Source organism: Protopterus annectens, chromosome 6.part0, assembly GCF_019279795.1.
Source record: "Protopterus annectens isolate FY-2018-M chromosome 6.part0, PAN1.0, whole genome shotgun sequence".
NCBI classification, from domain to species: domain Eukaryota; kingdom Metazoa; phylum Chordata; order Ceratodontiformes; family Protopteridae; genus Protopterus; species Protopterus annectens.
In genome coordinates, this window is record NC_056737.1 from 411,968,508 (window position 1) to 411,991,488 (window position 22,981).

Here is a 22,981-nt window from a genome sequence, read left to right on the forward strand (position 1 = left end):
AAGAGGAGCCTGCATGAAAAATCTCTGCTAAGAAGTCCAGGACTGCCTGAACAGGGGCAGTGAAGGGATCAATATTCTTGGCTTTAGCCCAATAAGAGAAACGTTTCCATTTGCTTGCATAAATCCTCCTGGTAGAGGATTTTAAAGAAGCTACTATGATGTCTCTAACTGGGTTAGAGATCAAAGGAAGCCTGGCTAAGGAAGGAAGTGGAGCAACCATGCTGTGAGGTTGAGAGAAGGGATAGACCAGTGCAGCTGACCGGATTGGTGAATCAGAAGATCTGGCACTGGGTCCAGATGCCACGGCTGCACCAAAAGGTGACGATGGAGGAACGGGAACCAAACTTGTCGAGGCCAGTAAGGAGCAATGAGAATCAATTTGGCTCTCAAAACGGTTGCTTTCTGGATAACTTGAGGGATCAGAGGAAATGGAGGGAAGGCATAAAGAAGTCCCTGGGGCCAATCCTGGGTCAGAGCGTCTCTGGGGGGATGGCCTGGAAGAGGGAAGAGAGAGAAGAAATCTGGGCATTTGCTGTTTTGGGGAGTAGCAAAAAGATCGCAACATGGACGACCCCATTCCAGAAAAATCTCTTCCGCTATAGATTGCTTGAGAGACCACTCGTGAGGCATGAGAATAGCTCTGCTCAATCTGTCCGCTACAATTTTGGTTTTCCCAGGGATATGCATTGCTACCAGAAACCGATGAGAGGAGATTGCCCATTGCCATAGTCTGAGAGCTTCTCGACACAAGGGGTAGGACTTGGTTCCACCCTGTTTGTTGATATACCAAACTACAGACATGTTGTCTGTGTGGACTGCAATTGTCCCTACGGGAAGAAAGTCGTTGAGGGCTTGCAACGTTAAAAGCACTGCTCTCATCTCCAGGACATTTATGTGCAGGTGGTATTCGAACGGCTGCCACGTCCCATGAACCATCCTGCCCTGATAATGACCCCCCCACCCGATCAGGGAGGCATCCGTGGTGACAGTGGCTACCGGGGATGGGGGTACAAAGTGTCTGCCTTGGTGAACCTGGGGAGATGTGATCCACCAGGCAAGATGAACTTTGCAAATCTGTGTCACCAGAATCTGGTGACGCATTGGAAGTTGTTGGTATGACCACTGTGTGAACAGCATCCACTGAAGAAGGCGCATGTAGAAGCGAGCCAGGGGAAGAAGAGTAATGGCCACAGCCATGAGGCCTAATACCTTTAGAACCATTCTGGCCTGTACTTTCTTGTTGGCTAGAATGATCCTGACATGACTTTGAATGTCTGAAACTCTTTGATCTGTAAGGGTAGCTGACATCCGAACAGTGTTTAAGTTTGCGCCTATGAAAGTAATAGACTGGCAGGGCAATAAGGATGACTTTTCGAAGTTGATCGAGATGCCCAAATGAGAACAAAGATTTATTGTGTAATCCCTGGCTTGAATAAGCTGATGCCTGGTGGTGGCTGACAGGAGCCAGTCGTCGAGATACGGAAACACCTGGAATCCTTGACGTCTCAGATGAGCCGTGACCACTGCCATGCATTTGGTGAACACTCTGGGGGCTGTAGTGAGACCAAAGGGCAGGGCTCTGAACTGGAAATGACTGGACCCCAGCCGAAGCGGAGAAATCTCCTGGAGCATCTGTGAATTTTGATGTGATAGTACGCATCCTGAAGATCTATTGAGCACATCCAGTTGTCCTTCTGTAAGAAGGGCAGAATTGACTGAAGAGTGACCATTCGAATCTTGTCTTCCTCACAGACTTGTTGAGTCTGCTGAGATCCAATATTGGTCTCCAGTCTCCCGTCTTTTGGGGACCAAAAGAACCTTGAGTAGATTCCGGGCTCTGAATGGTCTGTTGTAACTGGCTGAATGGCTCTTTTTTGCAGTAGTTTTGAGACTTCTAACTCTGCAATTTCCCTTAGACCGTGTGGTACATCTGGAAGGGAATTTGAGGGGAAAGGACTTTCCTCGAAAGGAATTATGTAACCCTTGGATATGATCGACTGTACCCATCTGTCTTGAGTGAGGGAATGCCAGGCTTCTGGGTACAGTGATAATCTTCCCCCGACTGCCTCCAAGGAGGGACAGCCGGGCAACATCTCAGGGATGCTGAAAGGGCTTGTCAGAGAGAGGCTCTCTGTTTCCCTGGTTTTTTGGACCCCCTCCGCCTCCAGAGCGGCGTCTGTTGTTGTTACCCCCTCTGCCTCTAGGGGTAAACTGACCACGTGAATCCGGCGTGACTCCTTGGGATTTGTGGAACCACATTTTGCCACCTTTCTGTCCTTTGGGGTAAGGTCTAGAAGGGGTGGAAAAACGGACTCCTACGGCAGAAAGAGTCTTGCCATCCTGCTCACACCTGGTCAAAGTTTCCTTCACTTGAGGGCCAAACAAAGCTGACCCATCAAAGGGATAATTTGTGAAGGACGCCTTAAAGGGATCTGCAAAGTCACATAGCCGCATCCAGGCTTGGCGTCTAAGAGCCACACCTGTACCTGCGGCCCTACTCGCTCCATCAGCAGCATATGATATTAGCCGCATGGAGGAGTTTGCAATGGAATTAAGGGTTCCTAGCTGCGAAGCAATTTTTTCCTGAGCTCCTGCAGCTGTAGGATTCTGAACAACATCACCTAGCTCCTTAAGGATATCCCTTTGGAGTCTGGTGAAGTGACATAGGTAATTCAGCGAACGCATAGCAAAGGTCGCTGAGGAAAACATCCGCCACCGCACCTATCCATGGTCCTAGAGTCCTTATTAGGAGGATGGACGGCACGGAAGGATCTGCAAGTTCCTTCTTGGTGGCAGCAGCCACCACCATGGCATCAGCGGGACACCCTTAGTGAGGAATTGCTTATCACACGGGCAGTAATAAATTTTGAAGGCCTCCTAGGGACTGGCTCTACAGAGTCAGGAGCAGCCCACGCCTTCGGGCAATAACCTGCATAAGGGGTCGAAGGCGGAGACACCCAGGAGGTGGAGGGCCGAGATCCAAACGCCTCTAGGTATACTGACTCATCCTCAGAGGGATTATTGGTGGGCCAGTTTCCCCTCTGTCTAAGGAGTTCTAGGATGTCTGAGAAGGAGACATCCTCAGAGGGGATCTTGGGGATCCCTCTGACTCATCAAAGTCAGTATCTGAAGTGATAGACTCGGGGGAGTCTACATGTTTCCTCTTACAAGTCCTCTTCCTAGGAGGATCTCCTGAAACATCAGGAGAATCCTCGGAAGAGGGGGAAATTCCCAATGGGGAAACCTGAGGCGGAGGATCTCTGGGTCCTGTAGCAAGAGAAGTGGCAGAGATGTCAACAGGCACTACAGAGGGAGGAGCTAAGGGAACAGACTGCTGGCTGATACCAGAGGCCAGCACACTCTTCATCACCTCGAATGCTCCCTCCCAGGCAGGTCCGAGAGAACCCGTTCAAGAGCTAGGAACCCAGGGACCACCGAAGGGAAGTCTCCGAGGCAGATGTCGGAGCCGAGCTCACCAAGGCCGAGGCTCCAAGGGAAGAGCGGGTTCGACAAGGGTCCGATGCTACTCACCCCTCGGAGGAGACCATGGAAGCCCGCCACGAATCCCTCTAAGGAAGGTCTCAAGAGGAGATAAGAGTAGAGGCTGAAGGAACAGAAGGGGTATCTGTCCCTCAGCCGTAGCAGTAACCATTCGAAGACTCCAACTCCAAGCTCTGGGGTAGAGTTGAAGGAGGAACTGCAATGGGTGTGGACCAATAGTCGCCTGTTGAGACGGACTATGTAACATTTGGGCCAGTGCCTGTGACTTAAGTAATCTACTGACCACTCTCTCTAAATCATGGTCAGAAAGCCTGGATGACCTTGAAGATCGGCTCCGATGGCTCCGTTCCGAGAGGAGAGGTGAAGCCGGAGCCGAAAGTATCGGCTCCAAGGAAGGAGACCTAGACCTCTTCCTCGAAGGAGCCATCGGAACCGATGAAACTATTGAACCTGTCGGAGCCAACAACTTATCGGAGCCGACAGGTGTTCTCGATGCATCGGCTCCAGCCGGAGCCGATACAGCCACAAAAGTAACGGTGTCGGAGCCGATCGGAGCCGACACCGATGCCTGAGCCACATGGTGGTCGGAACCGATCGGAGCCGACACCGAAGTGGTCGATGCAGAATCGGCACCGATAGCCATCGGTGCCGAAGGCTTAGTTAAGCCAGAATCGGCTCCAGCCAGAGCCGATCTTGACTCAGAACGAGTCGGAGCCGAGGCCGCAGGCTTTGACACAGAAGCCTGGGCCTTGGAAGACTTGGCAGTCTTGGATGGAGCCGACTTAGCCGGAGAGCCCTCGGCTTAAGAAGGCCCCTCAGTATTAACTTATTTCTTCTTTCCTGCAGGACTCTCTGGCTGAAAGAATGACATATAGCACAGGAGTCCTGCAGGTGAAGAGGCCCCAGGCAATACAGGCAAGAAGTGTGACCGTCTGTCAGAGACATCTTCTGACAGCACGAGTCACACTTCTTAAAGCCTGAGACCCTTTCTTTAGACATGGTGTAACACAAGCACACACACACCAGTCAAAGAATTTAAATTAAATATACCAAAAAGGTATAACTAGAAACACACACATACCCTAACAGGGGGGGATGTGATGGGTAAAAGTCTGACTAAAAAAATTAGAAGAGACAGGGAATTTTCTGTCAGAAAATGTTTAAAACTAAATTAAAACTAATAAAAAAGGGTTTTTTTGTTAAAGGGGGCTAAAATAGCAAAGTAGCAAATCACTTACCAGGAGCTGGTAAAAGGAGGACCTCATCAGCGAAGCGGCAAACGAGATCTGGGTACTTACCGCCTTGCATCATGGGATATGGGGCTGCCTCGAGCTGGTAAAAGTGACTCTCGAGCTTAGCAAGTGCCGAGTCGGAGCCGAGGATCGGCTCCGAACCCATCAAGCAAGAAAGAAGGCGAGAGAAGACAACTAACATGGAACGTTATGGTAGGTACATAACTTCTTATTTCTTTTTATGATAGTCACAGGAATGTTTTTCTTAATCATGTTGGTGATTCTGACTTTAGTGAATATGATTAGTTACTTGAATAACAGAGATCAGTTTAATGACATTAAATGGTATGCAGTGGCAGCTAATATAGTACTATTAACATAAATAACAATTATTATCTTAGAGTAGCCCATCAAGCAAGAATGAAGGCGAGATTGACAACTTAACATCATCTGTTAACCACAAAATTATCCAAGTTTTTTTGCAAGCTAAATGTTAACAAATAATTCCAAGATAAACTAATTCAAGATGCAACAAATATTTTATTTATTTATTGCCTATGGAAGCACAACTAGATTTTGTAACCTTAAACCATACAGTAAAGTAGCATTTATGAAAGAAATGCCTACATTTTCAATCAGAAAAAGTCAGTTTGTCCTACGGTAAAATCAGTGTAAAAGTACCATTAGATTTTAAACGCAAATCCAATTTTTAATTTTTCAGCAGAAGTTGTATTTGCTGCGGTGGTGGTGCTGCGGTAGCATTGTCACCTTACAGTAAAACGTTGTCCTGTTCGATTCTCAGCTAGAGCGTCTTCTGTGTGGAGACATGCGTGAATGGGTGTACCTTCGTTTAAGGTTGTGTGTCAGGGCTGGCAACTCGGCATGTAAAAATCTACTACCAATCATTAGCGGACCAGAGTTCCACTGTGGCGACCCCTAACCGGGAAAAGCCAAAAGACACAACAACAACAACAACAACAACAGAAGTTGTATTCAGATCAGCACAGTGGTACAGTGGGCCATGTTGTTACCTCATAGTGCTTGGTTCTCCAGTTCTGTATTTGGCAGTGGTGCCTTCTGTGCAGAGTATTTATGTCTTCCCTGTGCCCATGTGGGTTTTTGCCAGATGCTCTGCTTTCCTTCCATATCTCAAAAGAGCACAGCAGGCGATCTGACAATTGTACATATTGTCACAAGGTATTGGATTAGTGAGTGTGAATGTGCATCCTGCAATGGGCTGGCACCCCATCCAGCATTAGTTTTTTTTCTCTGCACCCACAGAGGGCTGGGATAGGTTCCAGCTTCCCCATGAACCTAACTGGATTAAATAGGTAATCATTTAGAGAATGAATGCTGTGTTCATGAAGTTTTCCAATCTCACTCAAGCCAGCAAAATCAATATCTTTCAATGCTGTAAAAGATAAAAAAAGTTATGTACTTACCATAACATTCCATCTATATTGTCCATTTTCATTCTTCCTCAACTGTTGGGTTTGAATCTGACCCTCAGATCCAACTCGGCCATTACTAAAGCTCACGGCCACCAAAAAACTCTCAGTCTCCTCCCTTACCCATAATGCATCAACCCCTAACATACCTCAGATCTTGTTTGCTGTTTTACATAAAATAGAAGGAACTACTGTAACTTTCCTGACAGAAAGGCCATATTTGGAGCTCAGTATTAAGAACAGCAGTATCCTTATAATTTCATACTGTTACAGAAATCCATTATGAAAAGGGTTGGGAGTTGCTGAGTGGGAAGTTGATGAAAAATGAAAATGGACAAGACAGATGGAATATTATGGTAAGTACACAACATTTGTATCTGATGTTAATTTTCATTCTATCCTCATCTGTTGGGACAGAATCTCCAGCTACCTAAAATCCCCAGTGGACTCAGTGGAAGGATATTCCTGAGCACAGCTGATCCAAAGGCTGCTCTTCCCCTCGAGACCAGATCCAGTTTGTAACGAGTGATAAAGGTATGAAGATTTGCCCAAGTTGCAACTGCACATATATCATCTAATGAAGATCTAGAAACACTGAAGAAGTTGCCATGGACCTAGTTGAGTGGGCTCTTAAAGGTTTTTGTAAGATTGGACCCAACTTGTTATAGATGAAGGGTATGCAATCCGTCAGTCATCTGGCTAAAGTTATTTTGCAACTGGTTTGTCCAATTTAGAATCTGCAAAGGACACAAATAATTGCTCTGTCTTGCTAATTTCTTTTGTTCTGTATAAGTAAAAACTTAATTGTCTGTCAACATCTAATAAATGCAACATATATTCACTTTTATTTGCAAATTTAGGAAAGAAAACTGGCAAATTAATGGACTCATTGATATTGGATTCTGACACCACCTTGGGAAGGTCCATAATGTTATTCTATCTTTATGAAAGATTAAGTAGGGAGGTTTAGAGGACAATGCTTCTAGCAGAGGTAATGGCCACTAGAAAGATAGCTTTCCAGTTCAGGAACTTAAGATTGCATTTAGCTGCTGTCTCAAATGGAGAATGAATTAAGACCTGCAGTAGCAAGTTCAAATTCCATGGTGGGGTCGGATATTTATATGGGGGTCTCAACAGGAGTGTGCATCTCAAAAATGTAAGATGGTAAAGGAGTAATATGCATACGTATAAATATATATATATATATATATAGGAGCACCTTATAATCTCGAAATTCTGAATACCGAATTTCAGAATCCTGAGATAATAAAGCCGAAAGCTCTAAATACCGAAATCCCCAGAATCGCGAATTTCAAAATCCCGATGATCGGACATGTTGAAATTCGCAGTTCTGGTGTTGCGGTTTGTGAATGGGTAGGTGGAGGGTAGGGTAAGTATTTCTGTGTGTGTTTGGTTAGAGGTTGTAGTGTGTGTGTGTTGTGAATGTGATGTGTTTGTGCAAGGGGAATGGTGGTGTGTGGGTTTTTTTTCATGAGTGTCTGTGTAGTGCGACCTTGGAGTTAGAATATTTATGTAGGGGGGGTGCAGGGGGGCTTGACCCCCTGCTTGTCTGTAGTGTAGGTTTGTTTGTTTGTGTTCTGGGGAAGGTGTGTGAATGTTCATGTGTGTGTGCTGTATGTATGGTATACGTTTAGCGATTTTGAATTTTGCGGTTTTGGTTTTTCGGTGTTTTGGTGTTTCAGGCATGTGGTCTCGCATTTTGGGCATCAGGAATGCGAGCGTTCGGGATTTCATAGGGGATCCATAGATGGGAGCCCTTCATTTGTTCGAACTTTCAAATGTTTGAAACTCATATGGCTGACACCATATGAGCAAATGTTTGAAAGGCCGACAAATGATAGCAGAGATCCCGCTACAGTGCGGGACTGGGAGATTTCCTTTTCCTGCACTGTAGTGGGATCTCGGAGTGAGAATATTTAAGTAGCAGGGGGTGTGGGGGTGCAGGTGGGCTTGCCCCCCTGCATAACACACTTTTACTGTGTTTACAGGTAGGTAAATGGTGCTATTTCAGGATGTCGGTCTTTCAGAATGTCGATGATATGGTGTCGGCCATATGAAAGTCGGCATTCTGAATGGTCGACATTCTGAAGTAGATATATATATATATATATATGTAAATATATATAAATATATATATATATAAATATATATATATAAATATATATATATATATATATATATAAATATATATATATAATATATATATATATATATATATATATAAATATATATATACATATATATATATATATATATATATATATATATATATATATATATATATATATATATATATATATATATATATATATATATATATATATATATATATATATATATACATATACATATATTACATACATAAAGAGAGATTAAAGTGGAAAACTACACTTATCTTTAAGGAAACTCAAAAGGTAAGACTAACCACATCTTTTCACGAAAAGCAGCAAATAAGATCTGAAGTATGTTAGGGGTCTGTGTATTATGATTAAGGAAGAAACTTGAGAGCTTTTTTGGTTACCACAAGCTTTAGTAACGGCCGAGTCAGATCTGAGGTTTGGATCCAAACCAAACACTTGAAGATATAATGAGATTAATAAGATTTACAATAGAAAAAGGGAAACTTTAAGAGAGAAACACACTTATCTGAAAAAAACCTCAAGAGTGGAGGCTGACCATGCCTATCCATGAAAAGCTGCAAATGAGATCTGAGGTATGATAGAGGCTGGTGCATTATGGGTAAGGGAGGAGCTCAAGAGCTTTTTGGTGGCCATGAACTTTAGTAATGGTTGAGTCAGATCAGAGGATTGGATCTGAACCCAACAGTTGAGGATGGAATGGAAAATTGACAACATCAGATGCATGGTTTACAATTCTTCTTACTGCTAAACTAACAGCTGTGAAGCAGAGGATCATAGCCCAACACTACTTCGACCAAAGTTATTAAGGATTGAGATTTAAGCCAGATTCAGGTAGAAGACAGGAAAATTAAAATAAAAATAGACTGGCAGAGAATGGGGAAGGATGCACACTGGATAATGAGCAGGGATGCAGAAGTATTAAGGAGAGAGGTGAGTAAAGTATAGAACTTATGGGTGACATTTTAGCTTAGAGAGTAGTAGGGAGCAGTTTGGTTTTTAGGCATGTCAGAGGTTACAGCAGCTGGAGAGCCAGTTATGGTAGCTTGCATACCTAATGGTAGCAATAAGTAGTAGAGACTAAGCAAAGGTTATAGGGGACAGGCAAGGAAGAAGATGGCAGAAAAGAGAAAGTAAATTAGGTAGTAGGATCAAGCACTGATAGCAGCATGGAAGAGAACTAAGACAGGTCCTGGCATGAGAAGAAGGAGGAGGTGGAGGAAGACAAGACAGGAAAGGAGAAGTAAAGTGAACAGTAGGAGAAGAGAAGCAAGAGAATGGTAGATGGAGGAGAAAAGAAGTTGTGACGATAATATACAACGAAGAGCAAGATAAAGGGAAGACATCTGAGGCAGAAGCAGTACAGAAGAGGAGAAATGAATGATTGGGAGATGTAGTTTTGCAAGAAAGGGAAAACTAGAATAGCAAGGTGCCTTAGACAGTTATCAGGCATGGAAGGGGGGGTAGGAAACACGATCAGGTAGAGAGAAGTTAGAGAGTCTGCCAGGGGAAGGGAGTGTTATGAAATGTGGCCAGGAATGGCAGAATGGGGATTTTAGAAGTAAAGAACTTAGTTATAAGGGGAGCACTGGAGGAGAGAGAAGGATTCTAGTGAGAGATGGTTACAAGAATAAGATTGGTCATGGTAGGTTAAGTTCTAAGTAGAGTGACGTCAAGAAGCAGGATGCATTTATACTTAATGCCCATGTGGACAACAATGATTTAGCAGAAAGGACCATGGTAAAGATGCTTATGTGTACACTAAGCTGGCTGTTAGTTAAGTTATGTGGCAGATTCTTTGATGTAGTTCCAGTTTCAACAGCAAGCATTCATTTGTTTTCTTACCTGAGATTTTTCTGATGAAAACTGTATTTTTTCTTTGTTATCTGTTTTTGTGGCTTTATGTTATTCTTTGGTGAACTCACAGCATTAGCTGTCAGTAATTAATGAAAGAAATAGACTGCATCATATAAAAGGATTTGCATGTGCGCATGTGTGTTAAAATTTAATGAAAGAAAGAAAGAAAAATTAACTTTTATCAAATGTCACTACTGCAACAATGTATTAACTGGGGAAATTAATTTGCTGTGCAACATTGGTAGACACTGTTAAATTAATAGTGTCTGTAAAACTGTATGGAAACCAATTAAGTTAGATATTATTAGTAATAATACCTAAAGTATTGTCTTGTTTTTTTAGGTGAGGCCTGTTGGTGGACCATTCATCCTGCTTCCAAACAGAGGTCAGAAGGAGAGAAGGTACGAATAGGGGATGACCTGATTCTTGTCAGCGTTTCCACCGAGAGATATTTGGTAAGTAAGGTCTTTAATGCATCATTTATTTTTTTAGATACCACACTGTAAAAACAAACCCCTGTCTCTCTATGTCTGTATACGTATACATGTATTCAAGGAAAGCTTAATTATGCTAAGATTAGAGGAAGATGAGGCTTAGCATTACTAGCTAAGATAGGAGAGGATGAGATAAAAAAAAACTGGAGGTGGGTTATTTAGAAAAGGGAAAGTTCATATTACATAGAAATAAATGAAAGGTGTGGGAACAATATATGCAGAGTAATATTCAGGAGGAGGAGTGAAATTTAAGGGAAGGAAGGAAATGAACAATTTATGGAATGTCAAAGTAAATGCTAATTGGGAAAATGAAATTTGTATACTGCAAGAAAAAAAGAAGTTATATATTCACCATAACATTCCATGTTTATAGTCCATCTCGCCCCTCATGCTTACATATGGGTTTGGAGCCAATCCTCGGCTCCGAATCAGCCAATTACAAAGCTCTAAGTCTCTCAGTTGACTCGTGGCATGGTAGGTATCCCATAGTGCACTAGTAAGAATCCCCAGATCTTGTTTGCTGCTAAGAATCCCCAGATCTTGTTTGCTGCTGTCTAAAAAAGTGATAAAAGGTATTTCCACAAGGAACAACAAAGATGAAAGGTCTCCACCCTAAGGAAGATAAATACTATCTTGTCTCCAGATCCTCCAAGGATACATGGATGGGGGTAGGAGGGTGGGTTCATAAGAATGAAGGGCGAGATGGACTACAAACATGGAACGTTATGGTGAGTACATAACTTCTTTATGATGTTCGTGTTTCACTGTTGCAGTCATTACTCTTGGGTTATCCTGCTGGCAGGCTACCCTCGGTCAGCCAGAATTCCAAAGTCTAGGTCCAGCGTCGGTTGCTGTCGCCTCCTCCTTGACGTCAGTGCGCCAGGGGTATAAAAGATGCAGCCGACGCCATTTTCTTTAGTCTTTCTTGTCGCATGGTGCCTGAAGCAAAAGCAGTTCGCAAGTGCCGGTCGGCCTACTCCTGAGATTTTCAAATCCGAATTTCAGAACCGAAGTATTCATTAAAGCTAAGTACCCCGTTGGGGAAACTTTTTTCTTGCTCCAGACCGATGTCAGAAAAAGTTAACAATTGTATTTCTTGTGGGAAGCAAATACCTCAAAAGGATTTTCACTCTTACTGTATTCCTTGCCTAGGCCCTGATCACAACTTTGCTAGCTGTCGGTTTTGTGCTAGATTTAACCAACGCACTATCAAGCGTCAGTTCGATTTTGCATTTCATTACTTTGGCCGAAGATTTAATTATATAATGCCATCGGACCAGCTGACAACTGGAGTTTACAAAAAACGCAAGGACAAGGAAAAGGATAGGCATCCGTGGTCCAAAACCGACGACGAAGCTTCTGCTAGGCCAGTCACCAGTTCACCGGTTCTCAGTGAGGCGCTTTCGCAGCCCCTGGCACCCGCTACTTCAGAACCACAGGCCGCTTCTGACTCCCACGTGGAGCCAACTGGGCCTCTGGTAACTCAAGGTATTGGACACTCGGAAATCATTCCCTCAGATGGGTTCGGAGCCGCTGAGCAGGCATCGGCTTCTGAGGGTGTCTTCAGACCTACACAACTATATATTAAGCCATCTTCAGCTTCAAAGACAAAGACTAAAGCAGCTCTAAAGACAAAGAAACAAGTACAGCATTCTCCTTCTCAGACTTCCATGCCTAAAAAACAGATGCTCAAAATGGCCGAAGACCTAATTAGTTTGATCAGGGGCTCCCATCCCCCTCCTGATAAGAGGCCTAGGCAAGAGACTGAGTATGATTCTTCTGATCAGGTTTCTGTTTCCTCTGATTCCTCTTCTGAACAGGATTACTCCATGCTTCCCAATGAGGATTCTGATGCTGAAGAATCTATTCCTTCAGCCTCTCCTCCTGAGGATTATTCTTTTGGGGAAATCCTGCATACCATGAGGGAGCATTTCCACTGGGAGAGCCAAGATTATTCTGAATCTAAGAAAAGGCTCAGAGACTTTCTGCTACTTCCTCAGCACAGACCCCTTGCTATCCCACCTGTCCTGGATATTGTAGAGGATGTATTTTCAGAGTCCGGCCTGTCCCCTGACTCTTTACCCCCTGCACCTGCTAAGCCAGACAGGTACTACAGGGTCCCGGATTCTCATACATTTCTATATAAAAACCCCACTGCTGACCCAGAAACTATATCTCAGGGTCCCAAAAGGGTTAAAGCTTCCACTGCAAAAAACCCTGTCCCCTCTGATAGGGATTGTAGGGCTCTAGACAGATGGGGGACAAAAGTCTACACTTCTGCTACCCTGGCTGTAAGGGCTTTAAATTGTCAGTTTCATATGCTTAAATATCAGCAATATTTAATGTCACTGATTAAAAAGAAATTGTTGACAAATACTGAAGGTTCAGAGAACAAAGAATTGCAGGATTTATTGCATGCAGCTGAACAAGTGGGAAAGCATACTTTGCAATGTGGCTATGATTCACTGGAGGCCTCTTGCAGGGCCACTGTTACAGGTTCTGTTATTAGAAGGCATGCTTGGTTAAAGGAACAGAACCTGCCTGATCATGTTAAAGCAAAATTATTAGATGCACCATTACAGCATGAAACTTTGTTTGGTACTAAAGCAGAAGAGGTGTTGAAAAAAATGAAGGATAAAGCAAAATCCATGCAGACAGTCAAGGATTTCTTACAGGTGCAGCCACCCAGGTTTAGCAGGAACTGGCCCACTAAAAATTGGTCCTTTCCAGTGTCAGACAGACCACAAAGAGGCAGATACAGGCATCCCAGAGGCAGAGCTCAGCCCCAAGGCTCATACAGGCCTAAACAATGGGGTGCTCCTACCTCCAAAAGCGGAGAAGACAAATCACAACCTTACAGGAAACAGTCCCAATGACTTCCCTCTTCCAGATCCAAGCACTTTTCTTTTGACAGCCCCCTTAGGGGGAAAACTAGCACTTTTTTCATCAAATTGCCAAATGGTTACCCAAGACAAATGGGTCCTGAACATAGTGTCCCAAGGCTACAGGTTCCATTTTCACACCCTACCAAGGTCAAAAGGTATGCCAGACCTGCCACACAATCAATGGGCAGAGGCACAAAAACAAATTACAGCCCTCATGGACATGAGGGCCATTCAGCAAGTACCACAACAAGAGCAGGGACAAGGATTTTACTCTAGACTTTTTCTAGTACCCAGAAAGGACAAAACCTGGAGACCAGTACTGGACCTGTCAATTTTAAATATGTTTCTGGAAGTTCCAAAATTCAAGATGTTGACTCTACAGCAGCTACTGCTCATGCTGGGCAAGAAGGCTTGGCTCGTAACTTTGGACCTAAAAGAGGCATACCTGCATGTCCCAATCAGACAACCTTGCAGAAGATACCTCAGATTCATAGCTGGCTCAATGCATTACCAATTCTCTGCACTGCCCTTTGGCTTATCTACTGCGCCCAGGGTCTTCACAAAATACCTGGCACCAGTAATAGCGTTTTGCAGGCAAAAAGGAATTCAAATATATCCCTATTTGGACGACTGCCTAATTCAAGCAGATAACAAAGACATTCTTCTGAAGCATCTGGCATTTGTAAAAAGATTACTAATTGGCCTAGGGTACACAGTAAATGAAACAAAATCAAACCTAGTGCCCTCTCAAGAGATAATATTCCTAGGTGCAAGCTTAAATACAACTACCCAGATGGCTTATCTCACGCCAGACAAACAAAAGCATCTGACTACTTACTTCAAGAAATTGGCAACACAAACCCACTTATCTGCAAGGAAAATCCTGCAGGCCTTGGGTTTCATGGCATCTTGCATTCTACTAATTCCATATGCCAGACTGCATATGAGGAAACTACAATGGTACCTAAAAAGTGTTTGGACTCAACATTGCTACAGCCTAGAGACAGTAATTGCACTCATTCCCTGCCTACAACAGGAGTTTTGATGGTGGGCAGAAGCCTATCACCACAACAAGGGTCTTCCATTCAGTTTACCCACAGCCAGACAGACACTGACAACGGATGCATCAGATTATGCCTGGGGAGTCCATATGGCAGGAAAATGTATTCAGGGCACATGGTCTGCAAACCAGATGCATCTTCACATCAATCAAAAAGAGATGCTAGCTGTTCAAAATGCCCTGACAGCTTTCAAGGACCTCCTTCATCCAGGACAGTTACTGATAAAGACAGACAACACTAGGGTCATATGGTACATAAACAAGTAGGGAGGTACACATTCCTGCCCCCTATGCAGACAAGCAATGACCTTATGGGACACAGCATTGGCTTTTCAAATTCACCTGCAAGCACAATTCCTGCCAGGAAAAACAAATACTCTGGCAGACGAACTAACCAGAATCCTCATGGATCCCCACGAATGGAAACTGGATCCACAAGTCTTCAGCATGATAATAAGGAAATGGGGATGCCCAGACATAGATCTATTTGCCTCCCCTCACAACTGCCAATTGCAGAGATTTTGCACAAGGATTTATCACAAGCAAGCACGGAAAGTGGATGCCCTATCCTTCAGCTGAAAAAAATCTAACGGTATATGCTTTTCCTCCACTGCGTCTCCTTCCCAGTGTACTCCTAAAGGTCAGATAAGAGAAGCCAAAAATGATACTGATTGGACCAGACTGGCCACGCCATCACTGGTACCCAATCCTAAAGAGCTTGTCTCAAGGTACAGCATGGATATTGCCTCAAACTTCTCACTTGCTGACCCTACAAAACAATCAGATCGTGCACAGCCAACTCAGGACCTTAAATCTGGCAGCATGGCGGATAATGTAGCCATTCAGATCACTCCTCTTTCAAAAGCTGTTATGGATGTTATTTTGGAGGCCTGGAGGCCCAGTACCAGAAAATCTTATGCAGAAAAATGGAAGAGATTCTGTGCTTGGAACCAGGAAGAGGGCATTGACACGTGTGTACCAAATATCCCTCAGATTTTACAATACCTAACTGAGATGCTGAACAAAGGCCTTTCCTTCTCATCAATTAAGATTCATGCCTCTGCCATTTCAGCCCATTACAATACAGAACCACTTATCTTTTCTCATCCTTTAATAAGGCAGTACCTCAGAGGGGCCAAAAACATTAGGCCTCCAAGGAGAGCACCATTTCCCGCCTGGGACCTCAATTATGTTTTGGAAAAACTCACACTGCCTCCTTTCGAGCCATTATCAAAAGCAGATATGAAATTCTTATCCTGGAAAACAGCTCTGCTCCTAGCAATAACCTCTCCAGGGCAGATCTCGGAGTTACAAGCACTCATGGCTGTGGAACCTTTCATCATTTTTCATCCAGACAGGGTTTCTCTGAGGACAAACCCTACATTTATGCCTAAGGTGGTGTCCAGTGTGGCCCTTAACCAAACCATTCACTTGCCAACCTTTTATCCTAATCCACAGAAAAAGGGTGAGAAAATTCTACATTCTTTGGACATACACAGGCAGTTATGCTTCTACTTGGACAGAACTAAAGCTTTCAGAAAGACTGAGCAACTTTTAGTGTCATATGCTGCAGGATCACAAGGAAAGGCTATCTCAAAACAGACTATTTCTAAATGGATAGGCCATTGCATCCATTTCTGCTATTTTCAACATGGCAAATCAGTGCCTAAGGGCATTAGGCCTTATTCCACCAGAGCAGCAGCCACTTCAGCAGCCTTCCTGAGATGAGTACCAACCAAAGATATCTTAGAGGCTGCAACTTGGAGTTCAGTGCACACCTTCACAAAGCACTACCACTTACCTCTTTACTCTAAGTCCAGAGCAGGCTTTGCCACTGCAGTCCTGCAGGGCCTCATAGCCTCTCCTAATCCTATTTAGCCCAGCCACCCTTCCTCAGCTTTGGGATTCAACCCAAGAGTAATGACTGCAACAGTGAAACATGATGAACATAGTACAGTTGTGTACCTACCATAAATGTAGATGTTCGAGTGTATTCACTGTTGCAGTCCAGGTTACCCACTCACCATCCCCCTTTTCTTTGCTGGGACTTATCTGTACTTCTCTATCCTATACAACCTCTGTGGTGTATTTGCTTGTAGATGAAGGAAATGTTATTTTTGTGCATGCATTTTTATTGGCATATTTTTCAGCCTACCAATTTGGGGGCACCTAACATCTGGGGCAAGAAAAACTGAAGAAAATGGCATCAGCTGCATCTTTTATACCCCTGGAACACTGATGTCAGGGAGGAGGCGACAGCAACCGACGCCGGACCTAGACTTTGGAATTCTGGCAGACCAAGGGTAACCTGCCAGCAAGATAACCCAAGAGTAATGACTGCAACAGTGAATACACTCGAACATCTACATTTATGGTAGGTACACAACTGTACTTTCTGTAGTCCTATCTCACCTTCATTCTTTCATATGGGACAGCGTTCCTAGCACGTTTTTCTCGGGTGGCTCATGGGAATATATTCCTAAGAACCGTGGAACCAAAGGAGGCTTTGCACCTGGAGGCCAGATCCAATTTGTTATGTGTAATGAAAGTATGAGGGGTAGCCCAAGTTGCTGCTGTACATATACTGTCCACTGGAATTCTGGCTTGAAAGGCAGCAGATGTGGATACGGATCTGGTAGAATGAGTTGTAATTTTAAATGGGAGTTCTTTGCCATTAGAGGAGTAAATAAAAGATATACAACTTGAAATCCAGTTTGATAATATTATCTTGGAGACCAGCATACCTTTTCTCATCTCCGAAAAAGATACAAATGATTGGTCTGATCTCCTAAACTCCTTGGTTCTATGTAGATAGAACCTTAAATGTCTGTGAACATCAAGTTGATGAAACTTGTATTCTGCTTTGTTTGAATGATTAGGAAAAGAGACTGGTAGTTCAATAGTTCGATTAATATTAGATTGAGAACAAACCTTGGGGATGAAGGATGGATTTCTACAAAGGGAAACTCTGTCTCTATGAAAAATCACGTAAGGAGGTTTGACTGAAAGTGCTTGCAACTCTGACACTCTTCTGGCAGATGTAATGGCTACTAGAAAAGTGGTCTTTCATGAAAGGAACTTTAATTCACAAGTATGTGTGGGTTCAAAAGGCTGGGAAGTAAGTTTAGAAAGAACAAAATTTAGATCCCAGGGAGATACAGGTTCTTGAAAGGGAGGTCTTAGCAAGGTAGTGCCTTTTAAAAATGATTTACACAATCTGTGAGCCATAACATTAGGTTTGTGTTGTCCCAAATGAAAACTGGAGATTGCTGCTAATTGAACTTTGATTGTAGCAGCAGCTGATCCCTGATGAAAAAGTTTGGTTAGGAATTCTAACATTAAGGGAATGGAGGCTGTATAAAGATCTATGTTTTTTCTTGTGCCCAGAGAGAAAATCTTTTCCATTTGCTAACATGCAATTTTCTCGTAGAAGGCTTGTGAGAAGACATCAGGATATGTGTAACTGCAGGGGAGAAATCATGAAGCCTGACTAGGGATGGAAGTGGAGCAGCCACACTGTCAAGTTGAGGGTGTGGAGACTGGGATGGAAGGTGCCTGACATATGTATCAGAAGGTCTGAGTCCATGGATTGTCCAAAAGGTGAGGCCTGAGAAAGGTGAACCATATCTGACAAGGCCAGTAAGGAGTGATAAGAAACATTCTGCCTCCCTAGGTCTTTGCTTTCTGGATCACTTTCGATATTAGCGGAAAGGGAAGAAAGGCATAAAGAAGTCCCGAGGGCCAATTGTGAACAAGTGCTTCTCTCGGTGTCCCCTCCGGGGGAGGGGGATAAGGGAGAAGTAGCTACTGCATTTGGCATTCATTGGGCTGGCAAACAGATCACAGCAAGGCTGTCCCCATTTGCGTAAAATCTGTTCTGAGACTTTCTGATTCGGAGACCACTCGTGAGGCATCAAGATTGCCTTGCTGAGCTTGTCGGCTATCACATTGGTTGTCCCCAGGATATGTGTTGCAACTAGGAAGAACCTCTCAACATAGGGGGTAGGATCTGGTTCCCCCTTGTTTGTTTATATACCACACCACTGACATATTGTCTGATTGGATTGCTATTTTCCCTAGAGGAAGAAAGTCGTGAAGTGCTTGCAGTGCTAGTAGCACTGCTCTCATCTCTAGGACATTGATATGCAAGTGAGCCTCATGTTCTTGCCATGTGCCTTGGACTATCCTTCCTAGATAATACCTCTCCCACCCTATCTGGCAGGCATCCGTGGTCACAGTAGCAAACAGATGGAGAGGAATGAATGGTGTCTCTATCGTTAGTTGATTGGACTGGATTGACCAACGAAGGTCCTTTTTGCAAGATTCTGCTATCAAAATGGGATGAGACAGAGGCAGCTGTTGAAGAGACCACTGGGAAAAGAGTAGCCATTGTAGAATTCTCATATGTAGTCTGGCTAGTGGAACTAGAGTTATAGTAGAGGCCATGGTTCCTACAAGTTTGAGTGCTGTCTTCGCTTTGACTTTGTGTTGAGGAAGCAGGCTGTATATCTGTTGTCTTAGATTTTGTATTCTGTCTGCAGGAAGGTGAGCCATCATTGCAACTGTGTCTATTTCTGTACCTATAAAGGTCACATATTGAGAGGGCAACAAGGCAGACTTTTCCCAATTTATAGTAATCCCTAGCGGAGTGCAGACTTGGATGGTTGAATCCCTGGCTTGTAGAAGTAGGTGCCAGGTGGTGGCAGTCAGGAGCCAGTCGTTCAGGTATGGAAACACTTGGAATCCAAGATGTCTCAATTGAGCCATTACTACCACCATGCATTTGCTGAACACCCTGGGAGCTGTGGTGAGACCAAAGGGCAGAGCACGAAATTGGTAATGACTGGCTCCCAGCCAGAAGCGTAAATGACTCCTCGATGCTCTGTCCATTTTTATGTGGTAGTACGCATCTTGGAGGTCTATGGAGCATATCCAACTGTCTTTCCCTAACAGAGGGAGTATAGACTGCAGTTTATTATTCGAAACTTGGACTTCTTCACTGATTCAATTATCTTGCTGAGATCCAAAATGGGTCTCCAGTCCCCTGTTCGTTTTGGCACTAAAAAGAATCTGAAGTAAGTTCGAATCCTATCTGGTCTGCAGGGATGGTTTGGATGACTATCTTTTGAAGCAACTTTTGGACTTCTATAGTTGCTTGATCCCTGTGATTGGGTGGAACATCTGGGATATCCTTGGTGGGATGAGGTGGAAAAGAGAAGGGTATGGAGTATCCTCTGGAAATTATTCTTTGTACCCACTTGTCTTGGGTGATGTTGTGCCAGGTTTCTGGATACAAAGATAAGCGACCCCTGACTGGCTCCAGAGAAGTGCAGTCAGGTCCCACTTCTGGTGCACTGATAGAGATGTCCGCGAAATGAATCGTGGCCACCCTGGATGTTCTTCGTGTTTCACTGTTGCAGTCATTACATTTGGGTTATCTTCTTGCAGGTAGCCCTCAGTCGGCCTGATTAACAAAGACTTGGGTCCTGCGTCAGTTGCTGTCCCTTCTTCCATGACGTCAGGTCGTCAGGGGTATAAAACATGCAGCTGATGCCATTACACCAGTCTTTCTTGCCATGCAGTGCCCGAAGCAGAAGCAGTCCACAAGTGCCGGTCAGACGACTCCTGAAAGTTTCGTTTTTGAGTTTCAGAACCAAAGTGTTCAGCTAAGAACCCCGTTGGGGAAACTTTTTCTTCCTCCTTACCAATGTCAGTAAAAGTTAATAATTGCATTACTTGTGGAAAGTAAATACCTCATAAAGATTTTCATTCGTACTGTATTCCTTGCTTAGGCCCTGACTACGATGTACCTTGCTGTCGGTTTTATGCTTTATTTAATCAGTGCACTATCCATTGTCTGTATATTTTCGCCTCTAAATATTTTGGTTCTCAGTTTAATTATCCAGAAATGTCATCGGTTAGCCATCCGACTACCAGGAATCCAAAAAAACACAAAGATAAAGACAGAGACAGGCCACCAAGGTCCAAAACTGCCGACGACGCTTCTCCTAAGCCAGTTACCAGTTCACCGGTACTCAGTGAGGTGCTTTTACAGCCCCTGATACCCACTACTTCTGATTCGCAGGCCTCTACTGAGACCCATTCGGAGTCCGGTATGCCACGAGATGCTTCAACTATGGAAACCATGGATGTCTCTACCTTGGATGGGTCTGGAGCTGCTGTGCAGGCAACGGCTTCTGAGGGTGTATTCAGGCCTATGAACTTGCATATTAAACCAATGCCTCCTTCTTCACTTAGGCCTAAATCTTGAACCATGCCTAAAAAAACGACGCCCAGGCCTCATGCTCAGGCCTCTATGCCTAAAAAACAAATGATAAGAATGGCTGAAGACCTAATAACTCTAATCAGGACTAGGCAACCCCCCCCCCCTTCTAAGAGGCCTAGGACTGAAGTTTTTATGAATCTTCTGACCAGGATTCTGTTTTTTCTGATTCTTCTGATGATCTGGATTTGCCCTTATTTACTTATGAGGATTCTGATGCAGAGGACTCCATTCCCTCTGCTTCCCCTCCAGAGGATTTTCTTTTGGGGAAACCTTACATGCTCTAAGGGAGCATTTCCACTGGGAAAGCCAAGATTTTTCTGATTCAAAAAAGAGGCTTAGGGATTTATTACTCCTACCTCAGCATAGGCCTTTAGCTATTCCTCCTGTACTAGACATTGTTGATGATGCTTTTTCAGAATCTAGTTTTCCCCCTGATTCCTTGCCTCCTGCTCCCAGAAAACCTGACAGATACTACAGGGTCCCTGAGTCACACAAGTTCCTTTTTAAAAATCCTATTGCGGATCCAGAGACTATTTCACAGCAGCCCAAGGGCATTAAGGCTTCTACTGCTAAAAATCCTACCCCTTCTGATAGAGACTCCAGGGCACTGGATAGATGGGGTAAGAAGGTGTACACTTCTGCAGCCTTGGCCATTAGGGTTTTAAACTGCCAGTTTCATATGTTAAAGTATCAGCAACATGTTATTGAATTGCTTAAACAGAAAATGGTGTTGATTCCTGACTGTGTGGAAAATAAAGAATTACAGGATTTAATACATTCTGCTGAACAAGTTGAAAAACATACTTTGCAATGTGGTTTTGATTCATTAGAGGCCTCTTGGAGGGCTGCTGTTACTGGGTCTGTACTCAGAAGGCATGCTTGGCTTAAGGAGCAATCTTTGCCTGATCATGTTAAAGCTAAATTGTTGGATGCTCCCTTAAATCAGGACCGCCTGTTTAGCAACAAGTCTGAGGAAGTTCTTAACAAGATGGAAGATAAAGCTAAATCTATGCAAACTGTTAAAGATTTCTTACAAGTTCAGCTTCCTGTATTTAGTAGGCACTGGCCCTCTAAGAATTGGTCCTTTCCAGCCCCTTCCAGGTCTTCTCAAGCCAAACCCAGACACAGCAAAAACCCCAGGTTTCAGTCCCAGGGAACACACAGGACTAAGCAGTGGGGGCCTCCACTTCCAAATCTGGGAGTAATAAGACTCCCCCCTATGGTAAACTGTCTCAATGACTTCCTTTTAAAATTTCCAAGCACTTATCAACTGACTGCCCCTTTGGGGGGAAAGATTGTTCTTCATGCAAAGAACAGGGAACTCATTACCCAAGACAAATGGGTTTTAAATATAGTGTCCCAGGGATACAGATTTCACTTCCACACGTTGCCAACACCAAGCGAGTAGCTGGACCTACCCCCAAATCAATGGGCAGAGGCCCAAAAACAAGTACTTTCTCTCTTAAACATGGGGGCTATTCAGCTGGTACCAGAAGAGGAAAAGGGGCAAGGTTTCTACTCAAGACTTTTCCTGGTACCCAGAAAAGATAATTCATGGTGTCCTATTCTGGACTTGCCTACTCTAAACACCTTTTTGGAGATTCTAAAACTCAAGATGCTGACTCTTCACCAATTACTTCCTATGCCAGGCAAGGATGCATGGTTAGCAAAACTAGATTTAAAAGAAGCATACCTGCACATCCCAATCAGGGAATCTTGCAGAAGATACCTACACTTCAAAGCAGGCTACACGCACTATCAGTTCTCTGCACTGCCCTTTGGCTTATCTACTGCACCCAGGGTATTCACAAAGTGCCTAGCTCCAGTTATTGCATTTTGCAGGCAAATAAATATTCAAATATACCCATACCTGGACGATTGTCTAATTCAGGCAGAAATCCAGGACATACTTTTGAATCATCTGGCCTTTGTACAAAGGGTTCTAACTTGTCTGGGGTACACCATAAATGAAATGAAATCACACCTGGTACCCTGTCAACAAATTATATTCCTGGGAGCAAGCTTGAATACAACTTCCAAGATGGCTTACCTCATGCCA

The 22,981-nt window shown here is 43.8% G+C and overlaps 1 protein-coding gene across 1 annotated transcript in view; it reads left to right on the top strand.

Annotated features, from left to right (window-relative positions):
* Positions 1-22,981, top strand: part of RYR3 (ryanodine receptor 3) — a 3,250,282-nt gene that overhangs the window by 927,815 nt on the left and 2,299,486 nt on the right. Inside the window, exon 6 of the mRNA XM_044074157.1 lies at positions 10,540-10,652. Coding sequence (XP_043930092.1) covers positions 10,540-10,652 — 113 coding nt within the window. The remainder of the gene's footprint in view (positions 1-10,539; positions 10,653-22,981) is intronic.